This window comes from Falco punctatus, assembly GCF_963210335.1.
Source record: "Falco punctatus genome assembly, chromosome: 4".
In the NCBI taxonomy this organism is placed as follows: domain Eukaryota; kingdom Metazoa; phylum Chordata; class Aves; order Falconiformes; family Falconidae; genus Falco; species Falco punctatus.
This window is the reverse complement of record NC_137583.1, coordinates 76,261,739-76,280,595: the sequence shown is the minus strand read 5'-3', so window position 1 is coordinate 76,280,595 and position 18,857 is coordinate 76,261,739. Positions and strand designations below refer to the sequence as shown.

At 36.3% G+C, this 18,857-nt stretch overlaps 1 protein-coding gene across 4 annotated transcripts in view; it reads left to right on the top strand.

Annotated features, from left to right (window-relative positions):
- The window catches only part of PEX1 (peroxisomal biogenesis factor 1), a 27,528-nt gene extending 8,671 nt beyond the window's left edge, over nucleotides 1-18,857 (top strand). For 2 of the 4 annotated variants that reach the window (XM_080383602.1, XM_080383604.1), the window contains exons 7-24: nucleotides 823-946; nucleotides 1,238-1,347; nucleotides 2,648-2,748; nucleotides 4,064-4,196; nucleotides 4,911-5,007; nucleotides 6,121-6,291; nucleotides 7,713-7,867; nucleotides 9,039-9,228; nucleotides 9,433-9,602; nucleotides 10,441-10,575; nucleotides 11,163-11,227; nucleotides 12,063-12,205; nucleotides 12,284-12,387; nucleotides 13,559-13,735; nucleotides 15,296-15,526; nucleotides 17,000-17,200; nucleotides 17,511-17,641; nucleotides 18,569-18,857. In XM_080383602.1, coding sequence (XP_080239728.1) covers nucleotides 823-946; nucleotides 1,238-1,347; nucleotides 2,648-2,748; nucleotides 4,064-4,196; nucleotides 4,911-5,007; nucleotides 6,121-6,291; nucleotides 7,713-7,867; nucleotides 9,039-9,228; nucleotides 9,433-9,602; nucleotides 10,441-10,575; nucleotides 11,163-11,227; nucleotides 12,063-12,205; nucleotides 12,284-12,387; nucleotides 13,559-13,735; nucleotides 15,296-15,526; nucleotides 17,000-17,200; nucleotides 17,511-17,641; nucleotides 18,569-18,653 — 2,523 coding nt within the window. In that variant the 3' untranslated portion in view covers nucleotides 18,654-18,857. Of the gene's footprint in view, nucleotides 1-822; nucleotides 947-1,237; nucleotides 1,348-2,647; nucleotides 2,749-4,063; nucleotides 4,197-4,910; nucleotides 5,008-6,120; nucleotides 6,292-7,712; nucleotides 7,868-9,038; nucleotides 9,229-9,432; nucleotides 9,603-10,440; nucleotides 10,576-11,162; nucleotides 11,228-12,062; nucleotides 12,206-12,283; nucleotides 12,388-13,558; nucleotides 13,736-15,295; nucleotides 15,527-16,999; nucleotides 17,201-17,510; nucleotides 17,642-18,568 lie in introns of those variants that run through there. The other 2 variants (XM_080383603.1, XM_080383605.1) reach the window with 2 other exon arrangements.

Here is an 18,857-nt window from a genome sequence, read left to right as displayed (position 1 = left end):
ATTCTGGCAGTAATCTGCTAAAATTGTTAAAAGTAGTTGTGTGGGTTTATGTTTTAAATACAGATTCTTCCCTTTCTTTCCTTTCTGATTCAGTTGACATTTTTTAGTTCTTGGAAAAAACAGGCAAACACAGAAAGAAATACAGCAGTATCTTTCCATTCCTTTTCTGAACACTGCTTCCATGATCTTGGTTGATTCCCCATTTTTTAGGTAGGAATTAGGCTTCTCTGATTAGGAACTCAGCCAAGAGATACGCAATCTAGACTTGATTTCTTTTCCTATTCCATGTATCTGGGTGATCAGGGGTAAGCTGTTTGCTCTCTTTGCCCGCCTCTTGAAGTTTGTTGGTGGTGCCCGGATAAGCGCAGGGTTCTTTGTATATGAAGTGTGTTATACAGGGAAGAGAGGGGTATTCTGAGAACCCAGAATAAGTCATAGGTCAATATTGGTGTATACCCTGGGTGGTCATTCAAACCCAGGAGCTGAGTAGTTCGCTTGGATCTGGCAATACAGATAAGTAAAACAAGAATAAAGGCTTTTCCTTGCCCTCAGGTCAGTGTTTCAAAGATAAAATCTTCAGAGGTGGCGAAAGATTCAGCTGTTGCCATAGCAAGGGCTAGGCAGATGCTTTCCATGGAGCAGTTGACAGAAATGGTGTTTGCTGGAAAAATGCCATTTTCTAAATAAATAAAATTCTTGTATCTTCTTCCATCTCTCTGCTACCATAAAAGAAACAAATGCCTCGTGCAGAGGAAGAAAACAGTTTTACTTACTAACACCTTGTTCTGTTTTATTTCCCTCTTTCTTTTTTTTCCTATTTAGCTTAAAGATATACATGAAGATGATATTAAATCTGCTTTCAGTTCTTGGCTGCAGGATTCCACTACTGATGATCACCCGTGGATAATGACAAGCACATGCTGTATAGATCTGTCTGTTAAAGAAGGTAAGGAAGGATAATAGTGTCCTGTGGTGTAGCTGTCTTAGCTGTCCATTATGGAATTTACTTAGGCAATATGCCACTTAATATGTGTATACACCATTTAACATAACAGATACCTCTTTAAACTGAAACTGTAAGCATGAATTATGCTTTAATAATGATCAATATTTATTACTCTTTCTTTTTTATTATATCTTAGTAATTCAGAAGACACTAATCTGTTCCATCTTGTAAGGAATAAAAACTGAATTTATTTGGATATAATTTAATAGTTGTTCCTTGGGTTTGTTACAGGAACGGAGGAGTTTGTCCTTAGTGTAGTGCATCCTGTGCACGTTGAAGAAAATAAGTCTGAGAATGTTTTTATACTGAGTCCCAGTTTGCTGCAAAAGACTAATATACAAGTAAATATCACATAGTATCAGGTATCAAGTAATTTAAGTTGTTATATTTTGTTAAAAATGTATTACTTTTTATATATAATGTATTTAGTTTCCATTTTTAAGTAAATAATGTCAGACTGTTCATTAAATTATGTTTGCATTCTTTAGATGTTATTTTATAGCCTGAGGTATTGCTAAGATTCCAGGCGTGCCACACTTGTCACTGAATTTCATAGTCTGTATCAAACTCTCAGAAAAATCAGTTAGAGCAGAGGAATGTTAGTACTGTCCAAGTCTGAACATACTGTCCTTATACTTTGTTGATCTTTCCCTTAATGCCTAAAGCACTGTAAAATCACTTCACAGTGTATCTGGCAGGAACAGTACCTAGTTCTGACAAAGATTCAAACCTACCAAGCTCACACTACCTTCTCTTTCATATAATTCATGTGCCTTCTGTTCCTTCAGTCTTTCCTTTCTCAGAAGAATAAATATTTCTATTTAACATTAGGATTACTGTTTCCATTAATAATTCTGGTTGAACCAGTGGCCATGAGCCCAGGCTTATGGTTATAGGAGTGAGATAACGTTTTCATTTTTAAACTGATAGTTACATTTTAGTGGAGAATTAAGGTGTCCTCTTCTGGCTGTTTAGAATATAGTTTTTTCTGCAAAATTCAGGATTCCTGTTCCAAAAAAAAAGTAAAACTAGCTTTATTTCTACTGGTGGTAGAGAAGTACAAGAAGGCTTCTACAAATTGTGCTAGTGACTGGTGCTAAGATGAAGGGGCAAAATGTGTTTCTTAATAGCAGTGCCAGCATCTCCTACCAGCCTGTTCTCATCTGTGAACCTCTCTGTTAGCCCTGTTTGTCTGCCAAGAGTGAACTAGACTGAAAAATCCATGCAGGTAAAAAAACCAAGGTGTTTTGTCAGGTTATTTTTCATCCAGGCCAGACTCCTGGTATAGTTCACTATCCTGCCTCACAAGTGCTTGTGCCAGCACAACAGGGAGGGCAGAGGAGAAGGAACAAGTAGTTACAGGTAGGGAAAGAGATGATGGGCTGCATAGTGTGGTAGAAAACAGCACTTGGCCTAACATCTAGTCATAGGTTGTTACATCACTGTAAACACTGGGTTGTGTTTTGAAATAGTTGTATCTATGTCATTTCACCAATGCATCTTTCTTTCAAGCACAGTAAGCTTCAGCAGAGCATACATGCAACATTTTCTTTACACAATTCCTAAAATGGCTAGTCACTTTGATACCCTTCTCCTGTAGTTATATTTAATGTAAAGTACTAACTCTTCCCTTTGTTGTAGGTTCTTTTACATCCTCTAACTAGAAAAGCTGATGGTGACAGCCAGCCACCTATATGTGATACAGACAGGAACCTTCCTTACCACAAACTAAACGATTTAGGGTGAGACATTTTCATAGTAGAAAACATGGGAGGGAATGGGAATGAGAATTATAAATAAATAAATAAATTGGTGGAAATGCAGCTTTTTTGAAAAGTAAGCCAGGTCTAAAAAAAAAATCTCTGCACCTTTTGCCTTGTGCCAGGTTCAGACCTTATCCTAGTAAACGTAAATGGTTAATTTTGTCCTCTGAATAGTCTTACTGCAGTGAATAGAAAACTTAATGTGACTGAAGCTGTTCACATTCTGAAAAGTTCACCATGTCTGACAGTAGGATGGGAGGTCTCAGAACTGCCTAAGTTTCAGAAGAAATACTAATGATGCCAAGTACAACATATTGTACTGAGATACGCCGCGGGTAAAATGTGCCCTTCAAACTCAACAGCTACTCAGTTAACCTGCTAGGTGGCCCGTGGCAGAGGTGTAGTCTGGAACTAGCCATAGGACATGCTGTCTCCCAGCAAATAAGTAATAATGCAAAGCTGTGCTCATTGATATAAGGGAAGACAGTGGTACCACGTAGCAAACTTCGAGTAGGGATGGGACAGAGGGGACGTGAGAGAGTTGGAGTGTTGTGGTAGTATGCTATCAGCTTTGTGAAAGGCAACTGAGGATATTACTGAGGTATTTTGAAAAGCAACTGAGCATATTATTATTGAGGAGGGAATGGGAATTGATGTGGGGGTATTGTGGTAGGGGTGGGATGTCATAGGGTAGGGATGTTAGAAACCAGGATTCATTTGTTCATTCCATTTTTCATGGAACAACACTTTTTGTAGAAAGTTGAAATACAAAACTGATAGCCTTGCTGTTTGTGGATCTGAAAGGAGCATTGTTGTGTTGAAAGTTACAAAGATTTAGGACAGGTGCAGGATAAGGATGTCTTCAAAGCAATTATGTGTTGCTTTATTTCTGAAAAGCCTGAGTTTTCCAACCCAGGCATGCTCCTGGGGTTTTTTTTACTGGTTTGTTAACATTCCTTAGTAGGTTGTTACTCAGCCACTCAAACAGGTGAAGTCCCAAAAGATGGTGAGCTCTTACCTTCTGAGACCTACCTCGTGCTAGGATGGTGTACAACGACTAGGTAACCTTGCCATTGTGGGAGTCTTCTGCAATATCTGTCCGTGTCCCCTGTGTCACCACTGCAGAATAAAGCTGCTGTCTCTTCATACTGAATTGTCTTTAGCTTTTTCTTGAAAAGGTGAAGTATGTCACAATGTGTCAGCATTGAAACTTCACCATACGGCAGGCCATTGCTATTTACATCACGTGTATTGATGCTACCCTAGGCCATTTAATGTTTTATTTGCTCTGCAGGGGACTGGACAAATTAGGAACATCCTCATTTGAACACATAAGCCACAGTCTTCTGGGGCGTCCTTTATCTCAAAAGCTGGCTGCTGTTGCTGTGGGACTGCGAAGTGGAGGGGTGCTTCTCACAGGAGGAAAGGTACACACCTCACTACTCTCTACTTGCAAACCCCCCCAGGTTGTTTTCCCTATTTACAAAACTGTTTTTCTTAGTTTTCTTTGATACTTCGTGAATTCCAAAGAATTAACAAACAAGCTGAAGAAAGAGCAGTTAATTGAACAGAATTAATTCAATAAAACATTATATTATATACATACATTATATGCACACTTTATAAATATATATTCATATTTCATGTATGTATAAATATATATATAATGTAAGTTTTAAAGATTGCTACCAATGCAGCTAGGGAATTAATCTACTTTGTGTTCAAAGTATAATAAACACATCATGTCTCTGAAATATTTGAATGAAAATAAGAGTATAGTATTTTCTCCTGTGTTCTAACATAAAATGGCAGTGGAGTTGATATGCTTCTTTTCCTGTTGCCTCTTATGTGATCCATTTAAGGTCATATTCCACCGAAACTAACAGATGTCTTAACACTGAACTCAGTGGAATCAGAGCACTCTCTGCAGTGGATGTATCCACTCTTGAATTTGTTTATACTTGTTTTGCTCTATGGCTTTGGTCTCTACCAAGTGATATAAAGACAGCATTCATATATACCTGGTGAAAATAAAACCAGTGTGTGTACAGCTTTCTCAGCTTGTTAACCGGTACATTCTGTGACAAAAACAGAAGGAGCTAGTTCTGTCGATTTACATTAGCTCACATTTATTTTTGTAGGGAAGTGGAAAGTCAACATTAGCAAAGGCCATCTGCAAAGAAGCATTTGATAGACTGGACGCTCATGTAGAAGTAATCGATTGTAAAGCTTTAAGAGGTACGATAATATTTTTTTATATATCTCAAATGTTTGCTGTATGATGAAGAAGCACAATTATGAAGTTGCTATATTTAGTCTGCATAATTTCTCTAGTGTTATTACTGCTTTTGCAAGGATATTTGATGCCCTGCAATAAGCATCTTTCTCAGCCTGATGAAAATACAGCTGCTGTAAGCTTATTTCACACTTTTATCAGTTTCTGTCCCATGTACCACCACCAAATTCAAACCATGCTTGCCATGCTTATTTCTAATTATTGCAAAACAGGAAGAAGTTGCAAGTTGAACTATGTTTTTTTTTGGCTGTGCTAGCTGGAACAAACGTTACATTAACAAATCATAAGTATTAAAGATTACCTGTATTACTCAGTGAAATGATGACACAGGCACCAAAGAAAGATCAACCAACCAGCTGAAACCTGATTTATGATGACATATTTACTAACCTAGTATATGTTGGCAATAGTCATCTAACACTCATCATTATAGATGATGATGATGAGATGGATGAATCCTTAGGTTTTGTGAGTTCGAAATAAGTAGTTTGCACCAAAGATGGAAGAGGACAAAAAAGGCTTTTTTTTAGTCTTTCACTTGCTGGCTTTCCTAAATAATCTTGATGTTATAGAGGCAGAGAATACTCAACTGTTTTCATACAGAGTCCTTGTATTGCATGGCTATACTCCTTTTTTTTCTTAAGTTCCTGCCAAGCTCCTTGCTCCAGAGAAAAAGGGAAAGATTGATAAAGAGCTAGGTCCTGCACTCTGAAAAATTCTTCTAATTGCAGGACTCCTTAGTAGCTAATTTAGAATGCTGCTGCTATTGCTCTAACTGTCTAGGAATTAGACCTGTAGACTTCTATAGTGGTTGGTGAAAGATGATTAATATAATTTTAGTACAGGTGGATCCTTCTAGTACTTTTTTTACATGGAAGATATGGTCTCTTTACTGAACTGCTGACTTTGCTTTAATCTTGGTACTTGGATTTTACAGGAGTAAAGTTAAGCTACACAAATCAAAACATTGTAGTATTATGTGAGCACGATGTGGTCAGTCTGATGATTTTTTTCCCTCATATGTTTTGTCATTAAAATTGTATTTTCTGTTTTAGGAAAAAGATTAGTAAACGTAAGGAAAAATGTGGAAGAAGCTTTTTTAGAGGCAGCATGGAGGCAACCATCTATTCTTTTGATGGATGATCTTGATCACATTGTTGGAGTACCTTCTACACCAGAGCATGAGAACAGCCCTGAAACCATTCAAAGCAATAGACTTGCTTATGGTAATATTGTGGTACCTGTGGATAAAAATATAATGCAACTTAGAATTTCTTGCACCTGAATCATACTGTCCTACCTGGACAATTCTGTTTGTCATTATTGCCTGTGGACCATGTGGTATTCCATGGCAGGGATTCACAAACCATGGTATGTAGACCGTTTGTGGACCACTAGCAGAATCAGAACAGTTCACTCTGGAGCTTGGAGTAGTCATTGCCAATGGTACTTACACCACAGCTGCTGATGGTAATGCCTGTTGTCAGTACCACTGCCAGCTGTAAGGCTTTTCGGTTCCCTTTTATATTGTTTGTGCACTCAGATATGTTCCAATTGCTTACAAATTACAGGTGAATCTTTAACTGATAATTACTGATAAGATCAGTATTATAATTGACATATCATTAATATTGATCCTGGTTTCAATTATTATTATTTGTAATTACAGAGGTACATATATTTGGTACTTATTGATATTTAGAACCAACTTCTTTTAGCTGTGTACTAACGTTTTTGTCATCCTACTTGGTATACTTTGTAGAAGTTCTGTTTTATTTTACAATGTAACAATCCACAGATTTCAAAAATAAGGTAATTGTTGTAGCTTGATATCCCATATACAGTTCCTTTTTAGTCCCTAAAATCTAGGCAGTGATAAGTTGCAAAATAAAATTTAAGTGATCAATATCTTTATTTTATTAGCTGTATTAAACTCTGTTCATGTAAAATTAAAGCCACAGCAAAAAACCACAACCTTCCCTTTCTTAGCTCCGTTTGAGGGAGTTAGCATATTTTTAAATTAAATTATTTTTGAAGTTCAGCAAATCTTACTATAATTTCTCTTTTAAAAATCTGCATTTAAGTTACTTGCAGAAGTGTTTGTGTTTCTTATTACTTTATTTACAGGTATAATACATACAACAGAAGCTTTGAGTTTTAAAGAATATTCCTTGAAGATCCACCTTGTATCCATAATTTCTTTGACTTCCATATATTATTTTTTCCTAGACGGCTTATTTTCTAGTCTTTGCAACTATTTTCAATCTTACAACTTTCCCTTTTTTTGTTTGCATGGAGGGAATAATATTTCTAGAAGAGTGATCATAACGCACAAAAAAAATTAAATAAATCCTTGTTTAATATCCTGTGGTAGACATCATCAGTGATGTTACAAATCTAGCTTTTAAAGAGCACTTGTGATGGTATTTTATTAATGGAATGTACTGTCCTAGAGAAAATAACTATAAATCTCTCTTTTTTTTTTTTATGATTAAAAAAAAGCCTGTAAACATGGGAGTAAAACAAATAAATAATGTTACATTTTGTGTGCCCTAATGCTGCTCTCCAGTACAGTAGAAATGTCTATTATGAAATGCAGAATCTTTTGTTATTTTGCAATTCATGGAGCAATGTCTTCTGTGTTTAGTTTTGAAAGATCTGATAAAAGAAGTTATTTCCATGGGGAGTTTGATTGCATTAATTGCCACAAGTCAGTCTGAACACTCCTTACATCCTTCCCTGGTTTCAGCTCAAGGAACTCACATATTTCAATGCTTCAAATGTATCCGATCTCCAGATCAGGTAAATTTGGGTAAAATGGTTAGTGTTGTTCGCCTTCCCTGCAACCTCAAATACAGTACAGGAACAGCTGCAGAAACAGTAGGTTACACCCAAAGATAAGAAAAATATCTGGAAGTCTTAGAAGTTATTTCCTGATACTTAAATACCTCAGAAATTACATATGACATTATAATGGTTTTAAAGAATAAAAGTAGTCTAGTGAAAACTCCCAGTTGCCCCCACTTATTACTTGTAAGGGTATTCTAGAGGAGCAGCTTTGAAAAAGTAAATGTAAGTCACTACAGTTAGATAAATGAGATTAAACATGAGTGTGTTTTTTCACTGCTCAGAGGAATAAGTATGTCCCTATAACATGTATTTTTTTAAAACGTTCCTAAAACTAAATGTTAATTTTATGGGAAGGGTTTGGGTTGGTTTTCTATATTAATTATATCGCTCTACTTTTGATTATGGTTCATTTTGAAAACCGAAAAGGAAAACCAGTATGACTTCTTTGCAGAAGACTTGACACTTTCTACCTGTGCATGCCCTAAAGACATGACACAGACATGGCAACTCATTTGTATTTCACAGTTGTTCCTGCCTGCTGGTCTGCTGTCCAGGATAGCAATTAAAAGGAACTGAGGAGAGGATTCTGCATTAGATATAGTGTAGCTTTCTCCCACTTCCTGCAAGTCTACTTTTATTATTTTTAATACAAAAATGATTTAATAAAAAAAATTAATAAGGATGAGACATCACTGGAAAAGTCAGGATCTCAAAAGACAGAAAATTATCTGATGTATTTTAATATAATGCAATATATTTAATCTCAAATATATTCTGCTCAAATTGGCAAAACGAAGGATGTTCCTTTTTCTGTGAAACAGAAAAACTGGTTGTAAAACTATAAAATCTGGGGCGTGGAGGGTTGTTACATTATTATTTTTGGCTGTAAGATAGCTATGGTGAGGTAAACATTTAAGGGTATAAAACTGGTGAATTTATTGAAATTCACCTGAAGAACTAACTTCTGTTTATCTTCGTGCCTGCTCAGATTTTGTTATTGGAAGGTTTGGTGACATGTAAATATTTAAGGAAATTTTAGTAACTCGTATGTTTTTACTTTCTGAATTTCTGAAATTCATATGAGACTAGTAATACACGCTTGCTGCATAATTCTATTTTTCAGAAGCAAAGATGTGAAATGCTGTATTCCATAATAAAAATGAAACTGAATTCTGATGTAAAGAAGTTCTCTGATCTTGACCTCCAGTGTGTTGCAAAGGAAACGGAAGGTTTTGTTGCTAGAGATTTTACTATGCTGGTTGATCGTGCCATTCATGCCAGTATTTCCAACCAGAATGCATTTCAAAATGGTGGTACGTTGACAACAAAATCTCTTACTTCATAGCCTTGCTTCTGTCATCCAGAACCTGTGGAGTAATACAGAAATAAAAAGGCATTTTTTTTATGGTTTATGTTTAGAATGTATGTAACTGTTACATATTGTGAGGAATTTGTTACTGGTAGGATGTGTGTTCTTTTTTTTTTGTTCAGTTTTTTTTCTTTTTTTTTTTTTTAAGTAGAATTGATTCTGTCAACTGTGGATTTTCAGAAAGCTCTAAAAGATTTTACTCCATTAGCTCTGAGAAATGTCAACCTTCATAAACCTAAAGACATTGGCTGGGACAAGATTGGTGGCTTAAAAGATGTGAAGCAAATACTTATGGATACCATCATGTTACCTGCAAAGGTAGACAAGCTGTTTTTTTTTTTTTAATTAGTTACTTGAATTTTGTACATAATGTTAGCAGGAGAAGAATGATTTTTAAGGTTTGATACAGTATTTGACAGAAAGACAACAGGTGTGACTTTAAGCTACTTTTGTAACTTCCCAGTCTTCAGCTGTCTTCAGCTACTGAAAGACTCTTTCTCCTTCCCTTGCCCTGTTCCAAATACAAACGGCAATGGCTTGTGCTTTCCTGCAGATCAAGTGTTGCAGTACTGCTGACATCATCTTTGCTCCGTGCTCTGTTGCAGTGTTTGTGATTAGGCTCTGTGATGATAACATTTTCAGCTGTCTTCTGCAGTACTTTTGCTAGAGTATTCTCTTTTGGATTAATGCCAGTCCATGATTCCCCTTTATTTTGCTTTGAGCTTTCTGCCTTCCTTAAGACTTCATCAAGCATTGAGATGAGCCATCCATTTCAGTCTTCAGAGAAATGACCGAACAGTTTTCTGTATAATGGACAGAATCTTTCACTGTATACTTATATAATTTGATCATATCAGTCAGTGATTAAAATAAGAATTCAGAAGTGCCAATATGGGCTTTATAAAGCTCTAGTGAATTCCTGTTTTGTCCTGTTTCCTCTTAGTAGAAAATGCCACTTACTTGTATTTTAAGTACATATGAAGTGGGTTCCTAGGCTTCAGTCTCAAGTACACAAGCCCAGATGAGCTGTTGTGATAATAATGTGGATTAAAAAAACTGGAGGCGTAGACAGAAATTAACACTAGTCAGTGATATTACAGTGCACTGCAGAATAATTACATATTTTAGAATATGTCTTGTTGAAACTCTTTTCCAGTATCCAGAATTATTTGCAAACCTGCCCATACGACAGAGATCAGGAGTCTTGCTGTATGGAGCACCTGGAACAGGAAAAACACTGTTAGCAGGAGTAATTGCTCGAGAAAGTGGAATGAATTTCATCAGCATCAAGGTAGCAAGATTATGAAGTTTGATTGATTCAGTTGATTAACTGAATGAAACAGCTTAACATAATACCTCTGAGTATTTGTGATGGCAAAATTCCAAAGTAAGAAACTGACATTTAAAATTTGGTATATCTTTGGATATCCTACCATCTGACTTCTGGAACATCACAGTTTTATTACTGGGAATTTTTTTTTATATATCTATAATTATTCATAAGGTAGAATTATAAAATTTAATTAGATGTTCTTAGTTTCCCATTTTTTATAAAAAGATCCTGGATTTTGGTTCCATTGGACAATGAAGTTAAGCAATGCATTTTAAACATATTTTCAAAATACAGTGTAAGCCATTGCCTTGTGATACTGTAACATATGTTCTGTCATAGTAGAAAAATAGAAATTATTGCTTTAAAATAAGTTGGAGTGCTTCAGAGATTCTTTTGGTTTATCTAGACCACTCAGCTCTTCTGTTCAGAGATGCCATTCTTGGCTGCAAGAAAATTCACTGTAGTATATAAAATGTAGGCTGATGTTGAATCACACATTAAAACTAAGAAACAAATCATGAAATTTTTATTTTATTTTTTTTTAGGGACCAGAGCTGCTCAGCAAATACATTGGAGCAAGTGAGCAAGCAGTTAGAGATATCTTTTACAGGTTGGTTTTGTAAAGATTGGTGATGTTATCGATGAATTTTATTGGTTGAAGCTCCAAGAAATAATTTGGTTGTCTTAGGAGAGACATGGCATCAGATCACAAAAGCATCTGAAATATGATTAGTTGTGCTGAATCAGATGTTCAGATCTTGACAAGTTCAACTTGACCATCATTATTTAAGAACTGAACATTTTGGCTGAGATTGGAGTGCACTTTTGAAGCTGAACTCCCAGTTCTTTCCATTTACCATGCATTGGTCCACATCACAGAACTGTCTTGGAAAACACATGCAGAATTCCATTCCCAGCTGATTCCAGGACACCGTTGAGTAATGCGTCAACTAGTAATGAACACTCAGTATACGGGTTCATACTAGACTTGGTATCAAGGTCCTCTGTGCCAGTTGTTACTACAAATCTGCCCTTACTGATTCTCAGAGTTCACTAATACAGACATACCCTACACAGCCTTTGCTTCTTGTGTAGTTTGAAGTGTAGGCAGTCTGTTAGATGTACATAAGCCAAGACCTGATCTGCAGTGATTGGATTTTTGAACTTTCATGTATATTAACATGACAGTTGAGTATTTCAGAAATTAGTAAGTGCAAAATGTGCTATAAAAATGAGCAGTGATTCCATTGCAATCTAATTCTTCAGAACCTCTTAATTTCTACAGAAAAGATTTCATGTTCTCTCTTTAAAGATAACTGAATCTTTGCTTCTCTGAAGCAAAAAGCAATTACCCTTAATATTTCTAAGCAGTTTTACCTGTGACCCAAACTTAAATAGAATTTAAGTATTGCTGCTTTTTTTTTTTTTTTTTTTTTGCCTTGCAGAGCTCAGGCAGCTAAGCCTTGTATTGTTTTCTTTGATGAGTTTGATTCTATTGCTCCTCGCCGAGGTCATGACAACACAGGAGTTACTGACAGAGTGGTCAACCAACTTTTGACTCAGTTAGACGGCGTGGAAGGCTTACAAGGTAATAATTCATCTACGTGCTCATTTTTATGCAAAAATTTAGCAGATGTTAATTGTGTTTTTTCTGTACTTTCTAAAGGGGTTTATGTGCTAGCTGCTACTAGTCGCCCAGATTTGATTGACCCTGCTTTGTTAAGGCCAGGTCGCCTGGATAAGTGCCTGTACTGTCCACCTCCTGATCAGGTGAGGAAACAAAACATTTTAGATCGGAGGCAAGGAAAAAAAATCAAACTAATGGGGTTTATTCTCCTTTTCTTTATATTTAGTGGCATTTCAAACCCGTACAAGCAGATTGGCTTGCCCAGCTCCAGTAATACAACAGTATAAATTCACTGATTTTAGTGTCAATGTGTTCACATAAAACTAGGGAAACACAAGGCTGTTTACCACAGTCTGCAGGACCAAATCATGATCCTGTGGATATAGCAGATTGAAAAAAAATAAAATTAAAAAAGGAAGCTAGTTGCAGAAAGAATTTGGATGCAGGGTAGTGTTTATCATGTTCTGTGTCTTTCTCTGAATTTGAATCCAGTGGATTTGCCATTTGCTTGAAGTGAACTATAGCCATTCCCAACCCAACTCTTGAATTACCTAAAGCTTTCCAGAGTAGTTTGATTCCAAATTCAGTTGATCCCACACTTTTTTATCCACATTTAATTTGGAATATTCAAGCTCTTTTAAGTCAGATGCGTCACTAGTTAGGAAAGGAATGATTCCCATTGGTTTCAGTAGGCTTTGGATCAAGTCTTAGAGGCTGTACAATGTGTGCCTTTGATTCTCCATTTTATGAGGAAAAAAACCAGTGCTGTTCATTTTCAGATTAGCACATTTTGCAAATGCCGTATAATTTAATTCTGAAACACACATGAAGATGATGAATCTGTGCCTTAAGAACACAGATGTACTCTTTTTCCTTTTTTCTTTTTTTTTTCCTTGTAAACTTCTGGTTTGGAATATTCAGGTAAACATAAGTTTTTCACTTTAGTCGTACTTCTCTTTGGAAAAGGTTGTGTGAGTAGCAGAGTTCACTGTCATATTTTTATATATTGCATATATAAAAATCCCAGATATTAACTGCATATTTAAGGAAATATATTTCTCTGTATACTTTATTTGGTACAGTTTCTCTTAGACTTTTCAAGAAAATGTAACAAAATGTATGCCTATATTTTAAAAATTGCTATACAGTATGTCCTATACATACTATTATTAGGGTAATGTCATCTTGAAAAAAGATCCTTCCTCCCTCGCATAGGAGGTTGCTTGTGACAGGGCCAAAGCACTATTTAGAAATCAGAACAAGGAAGAAAATAGGTTGCTTTATTGACTTTTTCTTTTTTCTCCCTTTTTACAGAATTCACGCTATGAAATCTTAAAAGCTCTCAGTCATTCCCTGTCCTTGGCAAACGATGTGGACTTTCAGGATTTGGCAGCAAAAACAGAACGGTTCACAGGGGCTGACCTAAAAGCTTTGTTGTACAACGCCCAATTAGAGGCAATCCATACTAATTTAGGTTCAGGTTTAACACAGGTAAATAACACTGATATAAGAGAAGTCTCTCCTCCTTTTTATTTTGATGTTGATATGTTTGAAAAGGCTAATTTTATCCTTTTTTTTTTAACCAAAATTATGTTTAATAAGATGTAATTTTCCAATATTGGTATACAGACAATTAAAGTTTTAGTATCTTTGCAGAAAAATGTAGGAATAATTTAACAAACTAGTTTAAATACTTAAATACAATTTTTTTCCATTTTATGGTAGGTGTTTAATGTTAAATAGATTTATGTAGCTATATCTGCTCATCATTGTTATGAGGAATGACTGACAGATCAATAGGAGGTATCACACTCAGTTTCTTAGGACCAGCTAGCAAATTCAGTTTTGAGGTGACACATTTCAGATGATGGAGGAGGCAAGAAATTGGTGGGTTTTGTAGAGTTGCTCCAACAGATTGAGTTTGACCTGAGGTCAGGAGAAAAGCAGCGAGAAGATGGGGTATCTGAAGCGGCCTGCTCTGGCTCGTCTTTCAGGCACCAGCTAATACTTGCACTTCCCAAGTACAGGATTGCACCCCTGGCTTATACCCCTTACGTGGCTGACCGTTCCTTTCCTCTTTTAACCTCTAATCAGCCACCTCTCCTCATATTTTTAATGCCGGTCTTCTGGTTCTAGCTGGAAAGGGGCAGGCATGGCTTCTGCTACTTGGTGGTCAAAGGGAGGGGTTGGGGCAGAGGTGCAAAAGCAAGGAGACTTCTCCGGTTCTGTTACCAAGGGATGGGGCTCTGAGGATGCAGCCCTTAGTACTGGAAGGGAGGGATCTACAGCATATCTTCCCTAATAATTCCTTCGCTTGTAGCGTCAGTAAGTAGTTCTAAGGATACCTGATGATTATGCATCGATAGAGGCGGCCATTATCTAAAGCAGTTGTCTCCGGAGTGGTGTGCACAAGACAATCCACTGAGGTGCAGGAAGAAAATATTAGAACTTCAATAGCAGATGTATATAAATTACAAATAAATAAATGTGCATCTATTTGGTGGAATGTATTTAGAAATGTTTTACTGATAGGGGTGTACAAACAAAGATTTGCAGACACCATTCTAAAGCAACAACCGTGACTTCTACACCAATCCTTAAAATGTGTTGACTGTGACTAAAGGTGAGTACAGCAGTTAGGCACTGTAAAAGTAGATTTACCACAATCTCTTACAGCACTTTACACAAGACACTAAATTGCCTAGAGGGAATGGTTGAGACAGAAGTGATACAGTTCTACAACAGAAAATGCGCATGAAGTTTCCCAACACTTGCTGTCACTGAGGGAGTGAGGCAGTTCAAAGCAAACAAATAAAAACCTTAAGATTCTCTCCTCAAAGTACTTCTCTAGCGTGAAGACAGAAAGTTCTGCTTAAAGGCATTGGATTTTCCTAGCAATATATTTAGAAATACACTCCCAGAGAAGGACAGAATACTAGAATCAAATGTAAATTGATACTTCCACTCGCACTGTATATTACATTTTTAAATGTATTTCAGATTGCAATTGGCTCTGAGTTAACACTTCTAATGTTCTGTTCTTTGTCACAGGATTTTGGTTCTAGTTCTGATAGTGACTTCAGTCTCTCTTCCATGGTTTTTCTAAACCACAGCAGTGGCTCAGATGATTCAGCAATAGATGGAGACGCAGGGCTAGAGCAATCTCTTATTTCTTTAGACATGTCTGACTTGCTTCCTGAAGATCCAAGGTCCAATATGTATCGTCTTTATTTTGGAAGCTCTTATGAATCAGAGCTGGGAAATGGAACTCCTTCAGAACTGGTAAACTACTCGCTTCCTATTTTGAAATTTCTAAATATTATCACTTGTGAAGCAGAAAAACTGAACTAGGCAAGTGGTGCGGTTTTATAAATACAATTATGTCTGCTTTGTCTTTCAAACTGTCTTTAGCCTGTATCTTGTCCGTGGTGTGGCAGCAGATGGAGGGATGTCATCTGACAAAATACAATATGGACTTCTCTGCAACTATGCAGGACTTCAAAGTCAAAATCCCCAAATATACTGCTTAATACTTTATAATAAAGCAAACTGTATTCATACTAGATCTTACTGTCTGGTCCAATGGCTTTTTGCCTTTCAAACTTCAGTACTAAAACAGTTTTTTACTTTGTTTGTTGTTTTTTGGTTTTGTTTTAACTTAGTTTTATTACTAAACAATGACCATTCAGTTTTCAAGGATTCAGTCAGAATCTTAAGAATCAGCCAACGTTTTTCAGTTTCCAATAGTGTGTGTATTAATGGAATAATCTGACCATGGAATTGTGTAAATAACAGAAGTAAACTTCGGCTTCCATCCTTGCTTTTAAGAAGCAGAATTCCTGTTATAGTATCACATTGCACAGAGGGCAGCACATTCTCTGGCTAGCTTGCAGACAGGAATGTGCTGGCTACCCAGCATGTGCGTAGTGATCAGCTGGCCAGCTTGTCTTCCTTGGCAGCTGCTGTGTAAGCAAAACAGAACATGCTGTCTTCGAGCTCCTTATGGTGAACATACGACCTCAGAGTTCATGTGTGATCCACGGGACGTTAATTTTCAAAATCTGTTGCAGAACTACTACTACAAGTAGTTATCAAGGTTGTTACGCTTTTTTTTTTAATTCAAAAGTGTATGGCATTGATTCTTAAAGCAAAAAATTGCTTGTTGACATTGGAAAACAAATTTCTGAGCACTAAGGTGCTTTTGTGTGCTTTATCTTACATAAATTGAATGCTGTCATCTATAATGCATCTTTAGAGACTTCAGTTTTCCTCCGAGTGTGAAAGTTTTTCAGCAAGGTTACAAGGACCTTGATCTCTTTAAAGTTGTTGAACTTAAAACTTGCATATTTTATCAAGTGACAGAGAATTTGGATGTGATAAATATTTAAATAATGAGGAATTTCAAAGCTTAACTACATAAATTTGCCCAGATTTCTGAACCACTGATTTTCATATGTACATAAAACAACAGAGTTAGTAGACCTTTATTCTTTTTGAGATAGGCCATTGCAAAAATATTTAGATTTTTTCCGAACATGAAACATGTCACTTTGAAACTTTTACTCTTCCCCAAACACCTTGGCAAATTAACCTACATCTTTCTGTTCAAAAAGTTATGTGATATATTTTATAAGAGAAAATACTCTTTTTGCCAGTGGAGGCAAGCTTATACTGAATTGTAGGCTAAATCTTAATGGCAGAATTACTCTTTTGGATCCATAATGAGGTAATTATTTCTTCTTATGGTCAATTTAGAGCTCTTTGTGTTTATCTGGACCAAACTCCCTAAGTCATGATTTTATCAGTGTGACGCAGAGAGACACAGCATCATCACAACCTTCAATGCTTAGAACAGCTTCTCAAGAAGACTACCTGGAAAATAACCAGGAGCAGCAAACAGAGCACCTGAGGACAGAAATCAGTGCTATCAAAGCCAATCACAGAAGCAAGAATGGGGTATGGCAGTTTTTTCAATTATTTAGTCTTAAAGCTTTTCTGTTGTTCCCCTACACTTGTTGGTATTTCAATAAATAACTTCTGCAATAATATGTAACGTAACAAAAATAGCAAAGATGAAAATATGCCAGATGTTGCATTCATATGACAGAATAGTTGTTTCTGTGTTGTTAAGGGGGTGGGGGGTTGTGGTTGTATTTATAATACATTTGTCTGTACATGTAATGGGGAGGTTCCAGAGTTACTGGTATTCATGGCACCATGTTTCTGTGGTAATTTTCCATTGTCTGTTCATGGTTCTGTTTTCAAGGAGGACAGCACCCTTAATCAGTCCGTGCTTGCCAAGAACAGTTTAATTATTACCCAGTCCCATCTGATGGCTGCACTTGAGGGTATAAGACCATCCATTAGCCAAGATGACTGGAAGAATTTTACTGAACTGTAAGTATTACGTTTTAGTAATTGTGAATTCAGTGGAGATTTGGTATTTTCACAGCCCTTATTCATCAGAAACACAATAGTTATTTAATGTGGGGAACGGCAGTGGAGTTGAATAGCTTCTGACGGCAGTTTTTTTCAGGAATATTAAATTACATACTGGGAAAGGGAAAATATGTTACCAGTGCGTTGTCTTTTATTGTTTTTATTAACATAAGACCTAGAAATTGTAATCACAGACCAGAAAACCCTTGTATTATGTTAAGACCTATACCAATACGAAAAGGCACTGATTCTTTAAGACTCAGAGCTAGGCCCTTCCTGCTCTCACTGAATGGTAGCCCCTCATACTTTCAAATGGCTGGATTTTGTCTCTCCATAGTGGTCTTTGTAGCTGCCATGTTTGGGAAACACACAATCATCTGTGGAAGTATAAACATACTGAAGAGGCGAGTATTTCTCCTTAGACTTGGAAAAGCTGGAAACTGGTACAGGGATGTTCTGTGATCTCATCATGGGGTTATTCTGACATAAAGATTGTTAAGGAGTTGTCATCCTCAGCTGATACATGGATAAGGGAAGGTCTTATAGCAGGGGAAAGAGAAGGAAGGGACAGGAAAGGAGAATGAGAGATGCTTCCCAGGAGTCTATACCACCCTGTCCACTTCTGTTCCTTGTCCCACCCACATCTGTCCTGTCCCCTCAAAAAAAAAAAAAAAAAAAAAAAAAAAAAAAAAAAGCCCTGTAGAGAGCTCTCAGTCAGGTCTGTGGATGAAGACTCCCCCAGGTCTGAGAAGACATGCACTTTTCAGTTACATAAAAACATACTTAAACATCTATAGTTCTGTGTTGCATTAATGTACATCTGAAAAGGCATATGCAAACAAGGGAGTTTCATAAGAATTTGCTAATACCTTTTTCTGTTTCCAGGTATGATAATTTTCAGAATCCCAAGAAGAGGAAAGGACAAGTTGGCTCAACACTCAGACCAGGACAAAAAATTACTCTAGCATAGTAACTTGTATTTACTTGTAATTGATAAACTGTAACTAGGAATGACAAATGTGATTTAAATCAGATTATTTATATTCACATGGATTTATTAACACAGAAGTTGAAGATAAGTTTCTTTTAAACTTACATGCTGTAAAATTACATCATATTTTATTTTGAAGAAAATAGTCTTCTTTCAGAGTGGTATTAAATTTTTGAGAGAACA